This window comes from Quercus robur, chromosome 9 (genome assembly GCF_932294415.1).
Source record: "Quercus robur chromosome 9, dhQueRobu3.1, whole genome shotgun sequence".
In the NCBI taxonomy this organism is placed as follows: Eukaryota; Viridiplantae; Streptophyta; class Magnoliopsida; order Fagales; family Fagaceae; genus Quercus; species Quercus robur.
In genome coordinates, this window is record NC_065542.1 from 54,193,859 (window position 1) to 54,215,165 (window position 21,307).

The window sequence follows — 21,307 nt, forward strand, 5'->3', positions numbered from 1 at the left end:
AAGTATGAAAAATTTTGTCAAACTTTTTCTGTCTATAAAATTTCTAAAAATTGAAAAAATTCTACGTAGTTCATATTAATTAGTAGTACTTTTATATCTAATACAAGATAATCAATTTTCGCCTTATGCCCCCAAATGCATCAAGCCACCCTTACTCCCAGCTATCAGTATGCATGTTCAATCTATGGTTTCTTTTTGAATGACGTAAAACCTCACTAGGATAGGCCCTTTCAACCCACCCTTGAAAGTAAACCATAGATACACCCCCCCCCCCCCCCCCCCCAAAACCCAAAAACCACCAGAACCATATATTAGATAATCCAAGAAAACTCTTGGTGGAGATTAATATTGAATCCAGGACATCTGAGTTTATAGCTCATCCTAAGCCTCCAACTACTAGGTCACACCCTGATAGGATGCCTAATATATGAAACAAGACACCTAATTTTTTTGGTCAATCAATGTAGCTCTAGCTGATTTTTTTTTTTTTTTTTTTTTTTTTTTTTTTTGGATTTAACAGGCTAATATCATTGTTATTCTACGAAATTTATTGGATGATGGCACTTGCTTTCTCCTCTTGATACTTTCGCAGCTACTAGTATCCCTTGCTTCTCTCCCTCTTTTGTTGGCTTTTTCTGGTACCATGATTGGGAAGGCTCACGTCTTAAGCAAGAACAATAATTGTTTGCTTTGAAATTCTTTTTTTAGATCACTCTGTAGTAAACCATCTCCCCCTCACCCCCCATAACAAATTGCATGGAATGAGAGACAATTGGATAAAGATCAAACTGAAGTAATCTAACCAGCATCAACAAAAGGTTTTATAACAAAAAAAATATAGTTCCCAATCCATCCTTTTGACATGTATAAGTGATATAATCATACAGTTCTTATATGAGTAATTCTATCCACATTGCTCAAGCTAAAGAATTCATATTTGTTTCACTTAAGTATTATCACCTAATGCTTTTCTCCACAGGCGTGAGGCAGATTTTATCCAAAACATTGTGGAAGTGATACTGCGTGAACTGAGTTCAAAATTCTCAAGCATTACCAAAAAAAACTTGGTAGGAATAGATTCTTCAATAGAGGAATTGATCACTTCATATTTAGATTTTGGGGGCAAAGTTTTCATGATTGGGATTTGTGGTATGGGGGGGCTGGGAAAGACAACTCTTGCTAGAGTGATTTATGAGAAGTTCTCCAACGATTTTGAAGGTTCTAGCTTTATAGCTAATGTTAGAGAAGTTTCAGAAAAACAGAGTTTGCTTCCATTACAAAAACAACTTCTTGCACAAACTTTGGGGGAAAGAAACATAGATATATGGGATGTTTATGATGGAGTTGAAATGATCAAGAAGAGGCTACATTGGAAAAAGGTTCTAGTTGTTTTAGATGATGTTAATCAATTGGACCAATTAGAAAAATTGGTTGGAGAATATGGCTGGTTTGGAGAAAGGAGTTGGATCATAATAACAACCAGAGATGAACATTTGTTGCTCCAACATGAAGTTCATAAAATATATAAGCCTAATACATTAAATGTTCATGATGCTCTAAAGCTTTTTTGTTTGAAAGCCTTCAAAAATGAGAAACCAAGAGAAGGTTATGTACAACTCTCTAAAAAGGTGATATCTTATGCTAAAGGACTTCTGTTGGCTCTTGTAACTTTGGGTTCCTTTCTGTTTGGAAGAACAAAGGATGAATGGCAAAGTGCATTGCACAATTTAAAAAAAAATCCTAAAAGTGAGATATTTGATATACTTAAATTAAGTTATGATGGACTAGAGAAAATGTGGAAGGATATATTCTTGGATATTGCGTGTTTCTTAAGAGGGAAGACTAAAGATCAAGTAATAGAGATATTAGAGAATCGTGGGTTTGATGCGAGAATCGGTTTAAGTGTTCTTTTAAATAAATCTCTCCTAATCTTAGAAAACAATACATTGTGGATGCATGTTCTACTACAAGAAATGGGTAGAGAAATTGTCCGTCGAGAATCATGTGAAGAGCCTGGAAAGCGCAGCAGGTTGTGGCTTTGTAAAGATTTGTTGCATATAATGACGAAAGATACGGTAAGAAATGGCAAAAATAAAAACTTATTTCAACAAACAAGTTTAAGTTGGTATAATAGCCTAATTTCGTTCAATAAAATAGTTTGTTCTTATTCAACAGGTACATAGGTGCCTAGGTTCTTGATTAACGAAATACAGGATACAAACTTTCGTTTTCATATATTGTTTCTAACGATTTTTTATATTTTTGAAAACATAATATGATTGCATCGTCTCTATAATATATAATGGAAGTTTTACAATAAATTTTGCAAAACTTCTGTTACTTCATGTCATCAGCAACCCATCACTAGCTAATTTTGGCTCTCCATTCCAGTCCCTTTTTCTCCTCTTAAATTCTATGGTTGTACTTTGTTCAACCTTTCTTCTTTCTTCTTTCTTCTTCTTCTTTTTGTGTGTGTGTGTGTGTGGGTAATGTTCAGTATTCCATTCCATTCCTTTTATGCCTTCTTAAATCTACCACTGCACTTTATCCAATCTTCATTTTCCTATTTTTCAATATTCACCACCCTCCCACCCCTATTAATTATCTTCCCTATTATTTTCCATATAAATCTATGGGGGTAATAACACTCCCCTTCCTAGAAGAAGTTTGGGGAGATAACACTCCACCTCAAACTTAAAACGAAAAAAATATTTTCCCCATTTTGACATCCGTTTGACCAAATTTTGTTTAATTAATATAAAAAAAAATTATGTACCAACTTACCCTTTGCTTAAAGCAAGTTTCCAAAATTATCCTAAATTTCAAAATTTATTATTTTTAATTTTTAATTAAAGTGTATTTTAAAATATTAAGTATGACTTTTGCTCTTTTTTCTTTTTTCTTTTTCTAACGAGTAATGGAGAAATTTGCCATTGCAAGTGTTTTAGTACTTGATAAATTTTGTATTTTTATTCTAACTTTATCAGTTGTGTTTTTGCTTATCATGTTTAAACTTTTGTAGAAAGATTCTTATAAAAATTTAAAATATTTTGTTACTAATATAAATAGAAGGGGAGTATAATTAACCCTAAATCTATTATTACTCCCTTTAATATACTCTCTCCTATTCATTACATCCTTTGCCTTTAAGTTAAAAAAAGAGGCCAATACTCCCTATTGTTTCCATTTTGTTTCGCTTTTGGTAATTTTTTTTATTGTCGATTTTACTAACATATTATTTTGAGAATCGTTTATGTCCACAATATTTTCATAACAAATTCTAAGTGGTAATTGTTAATAGTTGTTATAGATGGGCAAAAAAGTTATTTAAGTTACGGATTTAAATTAGAACCAATAGCAACTTATCACCTATAATTTTTTATGAAAATGTTGTGAAAATATTGTGGACTAGCACTTCTTTATTATTTTTGGTTGATTTAACTGCCAACTGCGGCAATGCACATCACATTTATGTTAACAATGCTATATACTTGTGGCCAAAATGTTTCTATGTTAACGAAGTAATGTTATCAAACTATCATATTCAAATTATTTTATGTTTATTTTTTTACTGAAATTATCATTTCATATTCAGTGTTTGGTAGAACTTCCCGAGAGATGAAGGTGGATGAGGTTCCTTTCTGTTTGATCTTTCCAGAAGATTGGAAAGAGTTTCATTCTTAACCTATTCAATTCTGATTTATACTTACGCGTTCTGCTCTTTTTGGTTTTTGTTCTTGAAGTTGGTTTCTTTATTTTGAAGTAATTTTTGTTTTCGTTTTGTTTTTTTTTTTTTTTTTTTTTTGAATTGTGGTTTTGAATTATGATTTTGATACTTTGGATTTTATATTAGGGGGGAGAAAGTTTTTATATTTTTATAAAAAAAAATTTATAGAATAATTGTTAATTTTTAGCATACTTCAGGAATTGATGATGCACAAAATTTTGTAACTAAATGTTGTTTAGGAATGGATATTTTTTCTGTTATTGAGAAAGATTGTTTTGCTTTTCATTTTGATAGTGGAAAAACTGTTTTAATAATTATAGTGTGTATATATGTGTCATCTTAATTTATATAAAATTTTCTTGCACATCGCCCAAATTAATAACTAGTTTGTAAACTTGAATTCATTTTTTTTAAATGAATTCATTTTTCTTGATGTAATCATCCAATCATTCATCTGATTACTACCTAGAACAAAATGCTAATATTTTTTTATTTTTTCAACTTCGATCTATAGGCTTAATTTTCTTTATTTTCCAATCACTTAAAAGGGGTAGAATGAATTGGACCTCTAGTTTTGAAGCATGGTTATAAAACAAAAATAGAAATCTTCGTATATGAGTTTTAAACTGGACGATAAGAAGAAAACCTTAAAATATGATGTGTTACGATCATCTCTTTTAGGGATACTACGCTCTTTTAATTACTAAAAGGACTCTTAATATGCAGTGCCTTTTACTGCTAAACCATGACATTGTACTACGATACTAACAAGAGTCTTAACACGATTTATATTTTACTATTTTATATTCTATGAATAGTGTTAGGGATACAACACTTTTATTGTGATTGGAGCCGTACCACTTTGAATTGAGCCAAACTTTGACGTCACTTTTATCATATACCAATCACAACCTACAATATCAACAGTTTTGAAAAATATTGTGTCTTAGAACTTACTGATTTTCTATTGTTAAATTTGAAGTTGTTTCCATCATTTGGGGTTCTCTTGGGGAGGGCAATGCAAAATTTAAATTATTTCTAGGGGGTTCAATGGGGCAATTTTCCACCCTCAACCTTGTTGGTTAAGATGAAGTTATAAAAAATCGTAAAAAGGTGGCATGTAACGCACAAAACTATCACTTTTTGTTGGGTTGGTTAAAAGGAAGTTATATACATGGAAAACTCAATGAATATATATTTTCATCTCCTTAACATTGTATAAAACTAGACTGATACTTGTACTCTTATATTTTCTCGTGCAAATCACCAAGTCTTTGCTTTTGAATCTTAGGCAACAGAATCAATTCAAGCCATAGGTCTGACCTCTTTAGATGGGGATCCAGAAGAGGCTCAAAGCTTTGAAGAATGTTCAGAAGCCTTTTCAAAGATGTTTAATCTTAGATTGCTTATGATTGATGATTTGCATATCCCAAATGGTCTCAATCATGTTTCTAATTCCCTAAGACATCTTATTTGGAAAGGTTATTCCTCGAAATGTTTGCCGTCCAGTTTCCAACCGAAAGAGCTTGTTAAACTTGAATTGCACTCCAGCAACATTGAATATCTTTGGAAGGGAGTTAAGGTACTTGTGTTTTTAAGTGCATTTCTATGATATATTTTATTTCTTTTCTGTAGGTGAGTTACAATACACTTCCATCTTTCCCCTTTCATTATATAATTGTTTTAATTTAAACATTATTTACAACTTAAACTAAACTCTATATTTACTTTAATGTAAGTTAATTGTTATTTTCTTTTCTTTTCTTTTTTGCAACAGTATTTAGACAAGTTAAAGTCCATTGATCTTAGTGCTTCCAAATTCCTTATTAGAACACCTGACTTCTCTGGGCTTCCAAGACTTGAGAGATTATATCTTATTGGCTGCCATAATTTAGTTGAGATCCACCCATCTATTGGACAACTCAGGAGGCTTGTTGTTTTAGATCTAGAATCCTGCCGATCTCTTACAAATCTTCCTAGCATGTCCACTGAAATGGAGTCCCTTACAATTCTTAATCTTTGTGACTGCATAAATATCACAAATATTCCAGAGTTTAGGGAATTATGAAAAGCCTATCAGAACTTTCCTTGAATAAGACTGCTGTTGAGGAACTACCCTCCTCAATTGAGTGTTTGACTGCACTTACTTCTTTAAATCTAGGAGACTGCCAAAATCTCGAATGCCTTCCAAGCAATATGGATAGTTTGAGGTCTCTTGAAAAACTTCTTCTTCCAGGATGCTTGAAACTTTCTGCCCTACCAGAGAACGTGTGGAAAATGAAGTGTTTGAAGAAACTTGATTTGAGCGGACCTGGCATTAGACGAGTTTCCCAAAATAAACTTAATTTGGGTGGGATGTTTCGACTTCAAAGAATAGGGCTTAATAGTATTGGCTTCTTATGCTCGTTAAAATATTTAACATTAAGTGGAAACAGTCTTGTCACCCTGCCTGCAAGCATCAGTCAACTTTCGAAACTTGAAGCTCTTGATTTGTCCAACTGCTTTAAGCTTCAATCATTGCCAGAACTTCCATCAACTGTGAGATATATAAATGCTGAAGGATGTTATTCCCTCAAACCATTACCAGCACTGCGAAAACCATCACCAGATCCGCTCAAACTTATACAATCTTTTGGCTTCAAAAGGCATTATTATAATGAGAGCAACGGTGGAGTGGCATTTAAAATATTGAACCGTTACCTACAAGTAATCTCCTCTCTCTCTCTCTCTCATGAATTGTTAATACCATTCCCCTTTCATTATAAAATTGTTTTTTTTTTTTTTTTTTTTTTGGTATAGGGAGTCCTTCATTCAAAAACTGGATATGAAACTCCTACCGAAAAGAAAAAGGAAGGATCAAGAACTGAATTTCAAATAATTATTCCTGCAATGGAAATTCCACGGTGGTTTACTCATCAACGTGTGGGGAACTCAATAAGTATAGACCTGCCTCCCAATTGGTGTAACAGTAGGTGGATGGGATTCGCTCTCTGTGCTAAGTTGGAAGGATATAACTATCTTTCTGGATTAAATTCCAACAAAACATTTGATTTCAGAGCTCGGGTGATGGCCCTAGGTGGTTCACTTCACAGTCAACTCAACTCTGAAATTGTCTTTAAGGTGGCATTTGGTGCAGGTGACATTTGGATATTGTATTTGTCTCGTTATGATTGGTTTGCTACTTTTAAGAATGGTGAATACAATCAGATTAAGGTTGTATTTGAGAGCTGTGGCTTAAAGGAGAAAGTGCGCAAATGTGGGGTCAGTTTGGTATACGAGCAGAGTGTGGAAGGGTTCAATCAAACAATTGCACAATGCAGCGGAAACAGCATTATTGCTTTTGAGGGTTGGGATGGTGTCCATCATGATGAAACGAAGCTTAGTTTGTTCAGGAATTTTAAGAAAGAACTTGAGACATATTTGGAAATTTATCGTTTCATCTCTTCATTCGGTGGTAATGACGATTTTAACGATCCTGGAACTAGTGCATCTGGGACTGGGAGCAAGCAGTCGGACTTGGTGAGAGAAAGGCTAAACCTCTGGCCACCAGCAAATAACACGGCTAGTTTTTCAAACACCAAAACAGAGTTTATCTATACGACACCATTTGGATTTATGAGACTATGCCACGCTGTCACTCCTAGAGGCTTAGTGGGAAAGTTAGTCTCTATTGAGCTTAACCGTTACCCTGATTTTGTGGGATTAGTTCCGTGATTTCAGGAACTGTAATTATACAGTTATGAGGTCAATCAGTTGTATATATTGAACCATTTGTAATTTGTATGATTAAGCAAGCATTTCTTCTAGAATTCTCTCTCTTTCTCTCACTCTCAGTTTCTTCTCTCACTCTTTGTTCTTCTTTTCTTTTCTTGTTGACCTTTGTAAATCTGATTCACTTGCAAGCTCAAGCTTTGATTAGTTTTTCTTCAGGTCTGAATTGAAAGATTCATCTTTTTATTCACCTAGTAACAACCATCTCAAACATCCTTGCTACAATTCTTTCTTTTTTTTGATAGGTAATCAAAGATTTATTACATAAAAAGGACATCATGTTCACAATGGTGAACACTCTAAATGCTGTTTTATTTTCTTTTCTTTTAAGCTATACAGTTGGTTTTATTATTCAGTGTGGCTAGAGTTTGAATAATACTGGAATTGGTTTTGAGCACATTAACAAACTTTCTTACTCTCTCAAGGAACACTCGGAGTAAATAGAATGATTCTCTTACATTATTGAAGAGTTTGAAAGGATAAGTTACAAGAATGAGCTCTATTACTACATATACAAGCAGAGCATCCAAAGAAAAAATCAATTCTAACAGAAAATATCTAACAAGCTAAGGCGGGGGGGAAAGAAACTATTCCAATCTTCTTGGTAACTAACTCTGCAACCTGTCCAGCTATGATTGGCTCAGGTTCACATTTGCTTCAGTTAGTTACAACTCGTGTTTTCTGTTACATTCAAGACTGAAGAGCAGTTGTTTGTTACATGCGTGGATCGTGTGCTTGATGGTTTAGTAGAACAACATCGTTTCTTTGTTATTATTTCATTAATACAATGCGATGTTGTATGATTGCTTGCTTCATTCTTCCCTTGCTTCTTAACACTCCCCCTCAAGATAGCAGTTGTTGTGAGAGCTTTAGGATCTTCAGCTGGGATGCACGGACGCGGCATCCAGCCCAGCGCACCAGCGTCCGACGCGGGAGGGACGCCGCAGACCGCGCGTCCGTGCCGCGTCCCGCCACGTGGCAGCTCCCGAATCGGGCCAACGCGGGCCGACGCGGCTGAAATCGGCGCCGACGCGGCCCAAATCGGGCCGACTCGGTCCATATCGGCCGTATCGGTCATATCGGTCAATATCGGCCGGCGACCGATACGGCCGATACAGCCGAAACAGGCCGGAATCTGCCGAAACAGGCCGAAATTGGCCGTGAAAATCGCCGGAGAGGCCGAAATTCTGACCTCAGATGCGTTTCTTGCCTTATTCTTTCTTTGTTTTGCGAATCAAGTATATTAATGTGTTTTTTAAGAATATTTTAATAGTAAAAATATATAGAAAATATAAATAAAAATATTTTTAATAATTTTTTAATCGCCGAGTCCCGCCGCACCCGCACCCTACTTTTTCAAAAATTGCCGAGTCCCGCACCCGCACCAGCACCTGAGTCCCGAAACGCACCCGTGCTTCATAGATCTTCAGCAACACTATCTTGATCTTTAGTAACAAAATCATGATCTTTCTGATTGCTCATAGGACTGTAAATATTCAACATTCTTAACTTGTTGAGTAGCTTTGTGAAAACAGGAAATCCTAGAGCTTTAGTGAACAAATCAGCAAGTTGATGACCATTGGAAATATGAAAAGTTTTGATATTTCCTTCTTGATATGAAAAGTTTTAATATGTTTAGTACGCTCATGAAACACTGGATTTTCTGCTATGTGAATAGCAGCTTGGTTATCACAATACAATAGTGCTGGTTTAGAATGATTGACATTCAAGTCTTTTAATAATTGAAGTAACCAAACTAATTCACATTTTGTAGCCATTGAACGATATTTTGCCTCTGCTGAACTTCTAGAAACCATTCCTTGATTTTTAGACCTCCATGATCAGTGGCGGAGCTAGGAATTTTGGTTTAGGGGACCAAACTATGGTATTCATAAATCAGTTTAGATAAATTCAAAACATATTCATATATAATTAGATTAGTAAGTGTTAGAGATATATATATATATTAGACATATATTAGCCCAATGTAATAGGCCCAAGCACTACTAGTACAAGTAGGACTGGGCTTGGGCCTATTACATTGGGCTAATATATGTCTAATATATATATCTCTAACGGTAAGAACTTGTTATTTTCCTAATTTTTTTTTTCTAATGAACATAATCTTTCTAAACTTTAATGAGTACACACAAATTGTCTACTTTACTCTAAACATGTACCGAAAATAATCCAAAGAGAAAAATAATTAAATTTTTAAATATAATGAAGCTAGGAGCCTTGTAACTCAATTGATTAGATGTATAAATGAAAAGATAAAAAAAGGAAAAAAATAATAATGGATGATCCTTGTGTAACTTTTTTTTTTTTTTTAATAAATTTATTTTGGAAAGATTAAGCTATTTATTTTTGTTTTTTCTTTGGGGAAGCCAATTTTTTTTCTAATGTTATTGAGAGCAACTCAAATTTGGGGGGGCCAAATCTCATTTTTCTTTGGCCCCACCTTAACCGATTTATAACATATGTATAGGATATTAAAATATTTCAAAACATGGCCACCCCAACCTATAATGTGGCTCCGCCACTGGTTATAGATAACCATGATATTAATGAATCCCTCCAATAGACACAATATCCAGTTAAGGATCTTCTTGTGTCAAAGCATCCTGCCCAATCTGCATCACAGTATGCTCTAAGATGCAATTGAGAAGTACAAGATAGAAAAAGGCCTTGACCTGGTGATCCTTCGAAAAATTGAATTATTCTATAAGCTGCCTTTAAGTATGGTTCTCTAGGCTTATAAAAGAATTGACTCAAATGGTGCACAACATAAGTGATATCTGGCCGAGTCATGGTATACATCAATTTCCCAATTAGCCTTCTGTACTGCGTAGGGTCTGCAATCAACTTTCCTTCGAAATTTTAAAGCTTCAAATTCTGTTCCATAGGTGTCTTAGCAGGCTTAGCACCTAACATGCCTGTGTCTTGTAAAATTTCAAAAGCATACTTTCTTTGATTCAATAAAATACCATGTGTACTTGCAACCTCAATACCAAGAAAGTACTTCACAGAACCCAGGTCTTTGAGCTTAAACTTGGCATCCAAAAGCTGCTTCAAATGGTTAATGAAGTTCTCAATATTACCAGTGAGGAGAATGTCATCTTCATAGACTAGAAGTTCTACATAAAGAGAACCTTTCAGGATGCTTGAAACTTTCCGCCCTACCAAAGAACGTGTGGAAAATGAAGTGTTTGAAGAAACTTGATTTGAGCGGACCTGGCATTAGACGAGTTTCCCAAAATAAACTTAATTTGGGTGGGATGTTTCGACTTCAAAGAATAGGGCTTAATTGTATTGGCTTCTTATTCTCGTTAAAATATTTAACATTAAGTGGAAACAGTCTTGTCACCCTGCCTGCAAGCATCAGTCAACTTTCGAAACTCGAAGCTCTTGATTTGTCCAACTGCTTTAAGCTTCAATCATTGCCAGAGCTTCCATCAACTGTGAGATATATAAATGCTGAAGGATGTTATTCCCTCAAAACATTACTAGGACTGCCAAACCCATAACCAGGACCGTTTGTAAGACAACAACCTTGGTCCAAGAGGCATTATTATAATGAGAGCAACGGTGGAGTGGCATTTAAAATATTGAACCGTTACCTACAAGTAATCTCCTCTCTCTCTCTCGTGAATTGTTGACATCTTTCCCCGTTCATTATAAAAATGTTTTTTTTTTTTGGTATAGGGACTCCTTCATTCAAAAACTGGATATGAAACTCCTACCGAAGAGAAAAGGGAAGGATCAAGAACTGAATTTCAAATAATTATTCCTGCATTTGAAATTCCTCGGTGGTTAACTCATCAACGTGTGGGAAACTCAGTAAGTATAGACCTGCCTCCAAATTGGTGTAATAGTAGGTGGATGGGATTGGCTCTCTGTGCTAAGTTGGAAGGATATGACTTTCTTTTTGAATTAAATTCCAACAAAACATTTGGTTTTAGAGCTCGTGTGATAGCCTTTGGTGATTCACTTCACGGTCAACTCAAATCTGAAAATTTCTTTGAAGTGTCATTTGGCGCAGGTGACATTTGGATATTGTATTTGTCTCGTGATGATTGGTTTGCTACTTTTCCGAATGGTGAATACAATCAGATTAAGGTTGTATTTGAGAGCTGTGGCTCAACGGAGAAAGTGCACAAATGTGGGGTCAGTTTGGTATACGAGCAGAGTGTGGAAGGGTTCTACCAAACAAGTACACAACGCAGCAGAAACAGCATTATTGCTTATGAGGGTTGGGATGGTGTCCTTCATGATGAAATGAAGCTTAGTGAGTTCCAGAGTTTTAAGAAAGAGCTTGAGAAATTTAGGGAAATTAATAGATTCGTCTCTTCATTCAGTGTTAATGACGATTATAACGATCCAGGACCTAGTGCATCTAGGAGCTTGCTGTCGGACTAAATTGAAAGATTCATCTTTTTATTCACGTGGTAACGACTATCTCAAACATCCTTGTTACAATTCTAGATGCTATTTTATTTTCTTTTCTTTTAAGCTACACTGTTGGTTTTGTTATTCATTACGCTCTCATGGTTAATAATTCAATCTATCATTCATATTTAGAGAGTCTTGAGAGAAAGGAAGAGTGAAAATAAGAGCTTCTCTGAGATTCATCCAGGCTTCCGCCAATCAATCTAATACTCAAATCTCCAAATTCTATGGCAGATTATTTGAATTCCAATCCCCACTACACCTCAGTAATCATGATGGCCCTGGGAGCTCTCTTGTCACTCAGCCACTGACTTGTAGTGATAACTATTCCTCTTGGGCAAGATCTATGATCGTTGCACTTACAGCAACGAACAAAATTGGTTTCGTTAATGGCGAGATCACCATGATATAAACTACTGCTCCTTTGTTCAATGCTTGGATTTGTTGTAACACGACAGTACTGTCCTGTCTCATTAATTCAATCCAGAAGAGCATAGCTTACAGTGTGATGTATACCGAGACTGCTGCCAGACAAATCTGGTTGGATTTGAAGCACAGGTAATCTCAAGGAAATTCCCTGAGAATATATGAATTACACAAAGGAATTTCTCACATTTCTCAAAACAACCTTTCAATCAGTGACTATTTTGCTAATTTCAAATCAACTTGGGATGAATTGGTTAGCTAGGATCCAATGCCTGAATGTTCTTGTGAAGCAATGAAAAACGAGATTATGTGATGAGGAATCTCATGGGCTTGAATGAGAATTATGGTATAGTAGCTAAACCCTCATGAGTGAGTCAGTATCATCTATCAGCAAGGTGTACTCTCTTTTTTCTCTATTCAAACTGCAACCCCAATCCTGGAGGAAGATACAATAACAAGAAAAAAGGTCAATTTGTAGTCATTGTGGATAAATGCTACAAACTTCATGGATATCCACCGGGTTAAAAGTCCAGATTTAAGTCCTCAATGAACCAGGTTTCTAGATCCAATGGAAATGGTGGACCTCCAGTGCAGGCTAACACCAATTCCACCAATTGTCCATCTGTTGAAAATCTGGATTTCAATGTCCAATAACCCAAGAACAATGCCACCATCTATTGGACTTCGCAGTGCTCAGTAATATGGGGAATCCAGGATTGAAGCTCCTCATCAAGCAGCCAATATCATGATCTCTCGATCTCATCTTCAATCTGCACCTCAAAGTTCCCTTATGCATAATTTCTCAGGTACTCCTCTTCTATATCGTCCAAATCAAAATCCTAATGTTGACCTGAGTCATTCAGTTTTTCTTCTCAAATAGTATAAAGAACAGCCTTTTATTGCAGTTCTTGGATTATTGACACTGTGCAACATATCATATGGTTATAGACACCTCATTTTGCATATTATCATCACATCACATCACAGGGATAAAACTGAACTTCTGATCATTTGATTTCCAATTGCATTACATAAACTAAATCTTGAAGTCATAATGATCAAAACGACAATTCATGAGCTTTAATAGGAGACCACCGGATTGAAAGATATCAAGAAAACATGTTTAAAAGTTAATGTGTACTTGCTTGAATTAAGTTCCAATCACACATGATTGTGAACTCTTAATTTTAATTAGTCTATTTTAGTCCAAATTAAGTTTAATTAATAAGATATCATAATACTATTGGTTGTAGATTTAATTTATTGTGGAGTTGCATGCACCTTATTCAATCGAAGAGAAAAAACATTAATTAATTCCTAAAATTTGGTTAAAATTGATTAAATTAAATTTTTAAAATGTTTATTAAATTATTTTAGAGTTGATTTGCTAAAATTGAGGTCTAAGGAATTCTAAGAAAATGTGAAAATTCGGAGTAATTTGTAAGTATAGCGGTATGTCTAAAGTGTTAAATATGATATTTGAGCCCATATGATATTTATATAAATTATTTGAAGAGTAAAATGTTTTACATTTTGTAAATATATACATGAAAATTGAGGAAAATTCAAATGTGAGTAATTTGGATTATCATTATCGAAAATGTGCGGCTATTATGAATTTATGATATAAAAAATTAATAAATTTTGAAATTATTAAACACAACTTTAAATTAATAATTTCATATTTAGTTATTTCTTGAAGCATTATTTGGATTAAAATATGGGTAAATCAAATAATTCATTGCGTAAATCAAAACACATGAATCCACTACCTAAAAACCCTTCCACAAAGAGTACAAATGGAGACGGGTTTTCTTCTCTTTCTCGTATTCAAAATTTCAAATACATTCACATACCCACGTCCCTCCATTACCCACGCGGGCATATTACCCCTACTTATAGTTTTTTGTTATAGATTGTTCTTTGTAGGGAATCAAGGGAGTCAATTGGTTATAGATTGGACCATCTAGCTCATTGTGGACCCACTTTTTCGTTGGCCTGGTCCAATATTTTGAATATATATAGTGCTCTCAACGCTAAAGATATAATTTTGTAAGACTTCATGTTGTGAATGTAAATTGTGGGAGGACAGAGTTCGGCCCATACCAAACTTAGGCCAAGGATCACTAATCCCAAGCCCATCCCATAAGCAAGAGGCCCAAGTTGATTTACATGTAAGCCATTGCATTCTTTATATTATTCGAACAAACCTCATTTGTTCCCCGAGGAAGAGAAGTAATGCCTTAGGGGAGTCCACCAGCCAAGCATGAGATTCAGCGCCAGGCTCAAGTTACTACAAAATCATTTCAACAACAAAACAACAGATCTCACTCCCTGATACAAGATTAGACATGTTAAAACAATAGCCTAAACCCAAAGGGCCACCAAGGCACCATGGTTGGAAGGAGCCACATACCAGCAGAATATTCTCTCATCATTACGAGTCCACCAACATAAAGGTATAAAAAAGAAGGAAGGGGCCAATGAACAGGGGTTGAAACATTTTCAAGGGAGAAAAACACGAGAGAAAGAGAGAGAAACATCAACTAATATTTAGAGAAGATGACCTAGCTTGGGTGGCCTAATGGATACCTCGGCTATCTAAAATCCTCCTCAAGTAGTCAAACTTTTAGCAACAATCCACCTTACAACCATTTATCACCCCCCAATTAATTTGTATGTAGCCCACAACCATTTATCACCACCATACCCTTAAGTAACATACAAATTAGTTGGGGGTCCAAATCCAACTAATCCATAACTATTGTGGGCTGCAATATCACATAAACTATCCAGGTTAACAATCATATTAATTCTTTATTTTCTTTATGTGATAGTGCAGCCCACAATAGTTTTATGGTCCATTACACCTCCATACGGATATTTGCTCACATTAATCCTCAAATACGTATACTCAGGGCCTCACCCAAGGCTGTCTAAATTTGACCAGCCGGTCTATTACTTACTATATATGTTTAAAGTGAACTCCGAAAATGTTAAAAATTACAACGCTAAAGCTAAAGGGGTCTTAATTAAATTTTGGCTTTCTTGTGATAAAGCAACATAATATATAGATTCTAAAACATAAGAACCGTAACAAAAATGCTTTTGTATGCACCTATGGCAGGGACGGACTCAGGAGCTCAATATAAAGGGGCCAAGTATAAACAAATTTTTTTTTTTTTTTTTATGAATATTTGAAATGACATTCATTTAGTATTAAACTATTAACAAAATACCAACAACAAAAAAGATAACTTTTTAAATACATTACAACCCAATTTTCTAAAAGAATCTGGGAGAGCCAGGCGCGCCCATTTGCTCTATGAAAAGCTCCCTACCATGTATACTACTACGAAAAATTTCAAGAGGTCGGGATTATGAGTAAGAGTTATGTATCCTCTGCTGTTCAACTTTTCCGCTAATGTTCAATATTGGGTTAATGATATTGTACGGCACCGAGTTTCCAAAGCCCATACTGGCCTTGGGCCCAGACCCATCTAGGCCCCAGGCCCAAGCCCATACCGGCCTTGGGCGCAGGCCCAGCAGAAAGTTCCAGTTACCTTATGCCCTTCTTGAAACTGCCTTAGAGTAAAAACAAATTTTGGGTATTAAGTTCCCGGGGTTGACCGGTTAATCTTTCCCGGTAGAGCGCATGAGTCATATCCGGGAAGGTCATGGTATGCACGGGAACGTGAGTTGCCGAACATAATCGGTGAAAATGGAACCAAGTTCCAAGATCATAAATACTGCACCGCCCTTTCACCTAAACAACCACTTTAACCAGATAATACTGGACCTTCAGTAGCACTAACGGTGATTGTAATCATGATCTCCCCACTAACCTTGGCTATAAATAGGAGAAAGTTGGGAGAAGAAGGGGTTCAGAAAAATTGAGGGAAAACAGTCAAGGAGAGGGTACTAACTGGGTGTTACTTTGAGTCTCTCTGCCGAGAACGACCCATTGTAGGAAATACTTAAGCCCACTACAAATAAATTGTGAGCCCAAGTGACCTAAGGTCCAGAAGTCTTGCACTTGGTTCTTACAGATATATATATATATATATATATATATATATATATATATTTTTTAAATGCTATGTGTGAGGGTAAATTTCCCTAGTCAAACGATGGGTCTTGGGCCCTATACAGAGTCCAACCACAACCAAAGGGAGAAATGGGCTGCCAAAGCAAATGCTAGCCCAACCCTAATAAGCCCAAACTTATTCAAAAGAGACGTCCGAGGAGGAATGTCTCCTCGGATGCGCCAAATACAAGCCCAACGTGCACCCTATCCATAATAAGGAGTCATTCCAAACAAATATTGGTAATAAGGATAAGTCCCAAAAAGCAGGAAGGAGGAAGAAAAGATAAGACGTCCAGGGGGCAACCACAACTGCCGCATTAAATGTAAGGAAGCTACTTTCCCAGCCGCATTAATGTGGAGAAGACAGGCGAACAGTGTTACATTGGCCAATGCAACTCACAGAAAGATAAGGTGGATATCTGATGGGACAAGCACTCAAGTGAAGGTCCAGATGGTTAACAAGTGTAAGGTTCTTATCAAACTAAGGAGGCTATATAAGAGAAGGAAATCCCCATGAAAGGGGGAGGGGAGAAATTTAGAGGAAAAAAAGGAGAGAAAGAGATTAAAGAATTCTGTAGTCTTTAATCCAAGCAAGAGGTGCACTTGTACGTCTCCTCGGACTGGTATCCTGTGGACATAAATGAAATCCTACGTTCAGGTTGTTGCATGGCATACAACAAATTAATGTTCACTTCGTCCAGCCCTAGTTTTGTAACCCGCTCTCTACAAATTCATTGTCTAGGGTCTTTTGGGCCAGAACCACTTACTTGCTGGGCCTAGGCCCCAAAAACCGCCCCTACACTATGTCTACAATATTTTCACAACAAATTTTAAGTGGTAAATTGTTATTAGTTGTTATGAATGGGCAAAAAATAATTTAAATTATGGATTCAAATAAAAACCAATAACAACTTAACACATGTGATTTATTGTGAAAATGTAGAGGATGTAGCACTTTTTTTTCATTTTAGAAAAGTTTTATAAAAAAAAGGCTAATATTAATGAATAATAAATAAATAAATAAAAACTAACAACTCAGTATATTGTTATCTCAAGTGCTTCAAGAGATCCATTGAAAAAAAACCACCCACAATTTTAAAATTTTTACCCATTGAGAGACTTAGAAAATATTGTTGGGAATGAATAAAGAAAGATTAAAAAAATGAAGAAATAATGAAGAAAAAATATTTAAATGAGGTAAAAAAAAGATAGAGAGTCTATTATAAAGTATATTTGAAAAAGTAAGTAGGTAAAGAAAAATGTAATTGTTCACTTTCCAAACAGTATAAAAATTTGAAAAAGCTACTGAAAATGGTCTTATAGCACATTTCTCTACCTTCTCTCCAAATTTTGAGCAAAAGAGTGCTTGAAGAATAGTTGATCTCTATTCTCATAAGGAGAACTACATAGCCATATGGCAAGTCCTGCCCAATTATCTATATCTAGCCAGCTAGTGGTGAAGATAGAATTTTAGTTCAAAGGAAGTAATATTAAAATAAAAAGATTGAGCAAAAAATAATTCCAAAGTTTTCCATTAATATAAGTAAAATGAATTAATCAAGCCAAAAAGTTAATCAACATATAATATATATATATATATATATATATATACACACTTACACACACTGTTAATAACAGTATTCTCTATTTGGTTTTCAACATTTTGTGTACTAAAATACCCTCACACAAGTTCTTAAATTCACTAGAATAGTCCTGTTTTTTAGTTAAATAATTTTAAATTAAAAAACACAAACAATTAAAAAAGTAATTTATTGTTCCTAAGTTTTAAGCTTTTTACTTTATATATTTTCTACATTCAGCCTAAAACTTAGGACACTCTCACTATCTTATTTTTAAACATTATTTCATGTTATCTTACCTCTTTTTTAAAAAAAATGGTAATTTATATAGCACTTTTAAACATTATAACACTAAACCAAAAAAACAAATAAATAAGTAAAAAAGCATTATTGCACACGCAAAGTGTGTGTAATGAATCTAGTTTATATGTGTGTGTAATTTTTTTTTTTTTTTGTATTTGATTTCAATTTATTTTTTGTGGTTTGTGTTATTAGAGTTGAAAATTAGTATAACTATTGTTATCCTTAAAATACTTTAACTCTAAGGTCACCATAAGTATATATTTCAAACAATTAAATTACATAAATCAAAATAATTAATATTTAGTCATTATTAGATATAGTTAAAAAGATTAACTTAAATATAAGTGCTATCATCAAGAGTGAACACTATAGGTTAAAATTCTCTCAAAAAAAATATAAGATATTGAGAAGTTCTGGTGCCACAAACTAGTGCACAATTTTGTTCACAACTTGCCCATGTGGCGAATTGTAGTTGGTGGAGGAGTAATGGTGGGTCACCTTTCCACCAACCACAACTCGCCACATAGGTGAGTTGTGGGCAAAGTTGTGGCACCAGAATTTTTCTAAGATATTCATTACAAGTCATTGATTACAATAAATTATAAATTTCATATATATGATAATACCCTTGAAATTTTTAAAATGTTCTCTATATGCCTTGATTTCTAAAAAGACTGTACAATATTTTTAATTTTTAAATTAACTTAAATTAAAGTATCAATGATTATTCTTTTACTTTAAATTTCATTTCCAACTATTCAGAGGATGGATATTGCCAAAAACAAACTATTAAAAAAGAAAGAAAAGAAAAACAACAAAAAATAAAATTTAATTTTTAGATTGGTAATAGGATGTTGTAATAATATATCATTTTATAATGCCAAGCTAGACCTGGCTAAGGAGCAAAATTGTAGACTATTTGAGAGAATTAGAAATATCTTTATATAAAAAAATTCCATATCTTAATTTCTATTTTTTTTTAAAAATAGATAACAATAAAGGTAGGGGAAGTTTTGGGTGGGGTAGTGGGGCAAGTTCAATATTCAAGTTGATAACGCTGAGTTTTTCTTTAGAAAAAAATAATAGTGATGACAAAAATATTAGTTGGTCTCTGCCCTAACTCAAAGATTTGTCTAACCAACCTGTATCAAAAGCTTGAATATAACTCGGGTCAGTTGAGCTATGATGAGGGCTGAGTTCACCATGGACTTCAAGAACAACCAATATATAATAAAACATGAAAAGAAAAGAATGATATTGCTATGATTTTCTTTTCTTTTCTATTCTATTTATGAAAAGTGTGTGTAGCTGTGTATATATATTCAATTTCTTTTTCTCTATTTTTTTGGCAAAAATTCCAATTATACCTTTCAAGTTTAGTCAATTGTCATTTTGGTATTGAAAATTTCATTTGTAATTTTAGTCCGGTACTAAAATTTCATTTGTATTAATCCTTTTGTTCATAACTAACTATTAAAAAAAAATTAATAGTGTAAAACTGTTTAAATTTCTTCTAAAAAAACAAAATTAAAATTTACACCTCTTAAATTTGGCCCATTGTCATTTTCATCTTATAAATTTTAATTTGTTGTTTGTCATTTTAATCATGGAATTTTACATTTCGCCCACGGTAATTTTTTTAACGCAATTGAAGGAAAGGCTAATTGTGACATCATATGTGATCTTACAATACCAAAATAACAAAAATAAATGTTACAGGACCAAAATGTAATTTTCATTACTTTTTATTTTATATTTTCTAAATACTATATATTATATGGGTAGTATGCATATATAGTATCTTTATGCATGACACAGCAGCTAAACTTTTACAGCTCCACCTACTCAACCTCTCTACTTATGCTCTGATCAGGGGCGTAGCCAGGAAATTTTGTTTGGGGGGGCCAAGTTGCAACACTAATATATTTATCAAGACAACCACATACACACACATAAATACACATGCTTTTTTTATTATATACACACACTTTTTTATTTGATAAGTTATATATATACACACACCTAACAAAAAAAGAACTTAATATTTTCAATCAAAACTATATTTGATGACTATCTTTCATAAAATTAATAAAATTCATTTTCACAATTTTCATAGTGAAATTCTTAAAAAGTTTCATTTTCTATAAAAATTATCAAATTTTATACTAATGTAAGTAAAATTATTCAATTGAATTAATGTAATTTTCAAAAACAAGAATGATCCAAAACTTGGAGGAACAAATTAGGCTCCAAATATATTTGAAACTATTTTGTTTTGACCCATTACGTGGCAACTAAAGAGACATTTCATGTGTAATTTTAGTGACAATAATTTTTTAATGAGTCAATGACTTTTTAATCGCCACATAACGGGTTGAAAAAAAGATAAATTTAAACATGTTTGGTGCCAAATTTTTTCAAATATTTAATAGATATAAAAACACGTTTTACAATAAAAAATAGAATTGCGAAAATAAAGTTATGTCTCTATAAAGACCAATTTTTTTTTTTTTTTAAAGTATCATTGGACTAATTCAAATACTTAGGGGGGCCAACTCTTATTTTTGTAGACTAAATTTTGAAAACATTAAAATAATTATATATATATATATATATTTAAAAAAAAAATTCAAAATTTTGGGGGGGCCATGGCCCCCCCACCCTTCAACATGGCTCCGCCCATGCTCTGATGCATCAGATTGTTCTTTAAAATGAATTCCCAACCCGAGTCATTAACTTCATGGGGGCCTGATGCCATAAATAAATACACTAAATATTCTCATTTGTGACAATCAGAAGATTCAGAGCAAATACCCGAAATATTAAAGAAATTATGGCCCATGCAAAATTGATTTATCACCGATATTACCATGGGCCATCTTATTGATTATTCATTCCCAAAAAAAGTTACGCAAGTACCTAACATTTTCACAAGTTGCACTATAAATTTGGGTGACCGTGAAG

At 34.0% G+C, this 21,307-nt stretch overlaps 1 protein-coding gene across 4 annotated transcripts; it reads left to right on the top strand.

The window, feature by feature from the left end:
* The first annotated feature begins 842 nt into the window (after nt 1–842).
* Nucleotides 843–13,972, top strand: LOC126699143 (disease resistance protein RPS4B-like). 4 transcript variants are annotated; one of them, XM_050396787.1, is made up of 6 exons: nt 843–2,075; nt 5,019–5,309; nt 5,505–6,433; nt 6,527–6,863; nt 11,541–11,943; nt 12,182–13,972. In XM_050396787.1, the coding sequence occupies exons 3-5, from the start codon at nt 5,792–5,794 to the stop codon at nt 11,915–11,917; spliced, it is 1,356 nt and encodes a 451-aa protein (XP_050252744.1). In that variant the 5' UTR covers nt 843–2,075; nt 5,019–5,309; nt 5,505–5,791; the 3' UTR covers nt 11,918–11,943; nt 12,182–13,972. The 4 variants fall into 4 exon arrangements, 2 of the variants coding, with proteins under 2 accessions (XP_050252744.1, XP_050252743.1); XR_007646694.1 differs by having other exon boundaries at nt 846–2,075; XM_050396786.1 differs by lacking the exons at nt 11,541–11,943; nt 12,182–13,972 and having other exon boundaries at nt 6,527–7,526.
* The last annotated feature ends 7,335 nt before the right edge of the window (nt 13,973–21,307 follow it).

Bases quoted from the DNA above. Each gene is read 5' to 3' on its own strand.
- LOC126699143 (XM_050396786.1), top strand. From the start codon at position 5,792: ATGAAAAGCCTATCAGAACTTTCCTTGAATAAGACTGCTGTTGAGGAA. The intron at 6,434-6,526 runs GTAATCTCCTCT...TTTTTGGTATAG, and splicing joins TATTGAACCGTTACCTACAA to GGAGTCCTTCATTCAAAAAC.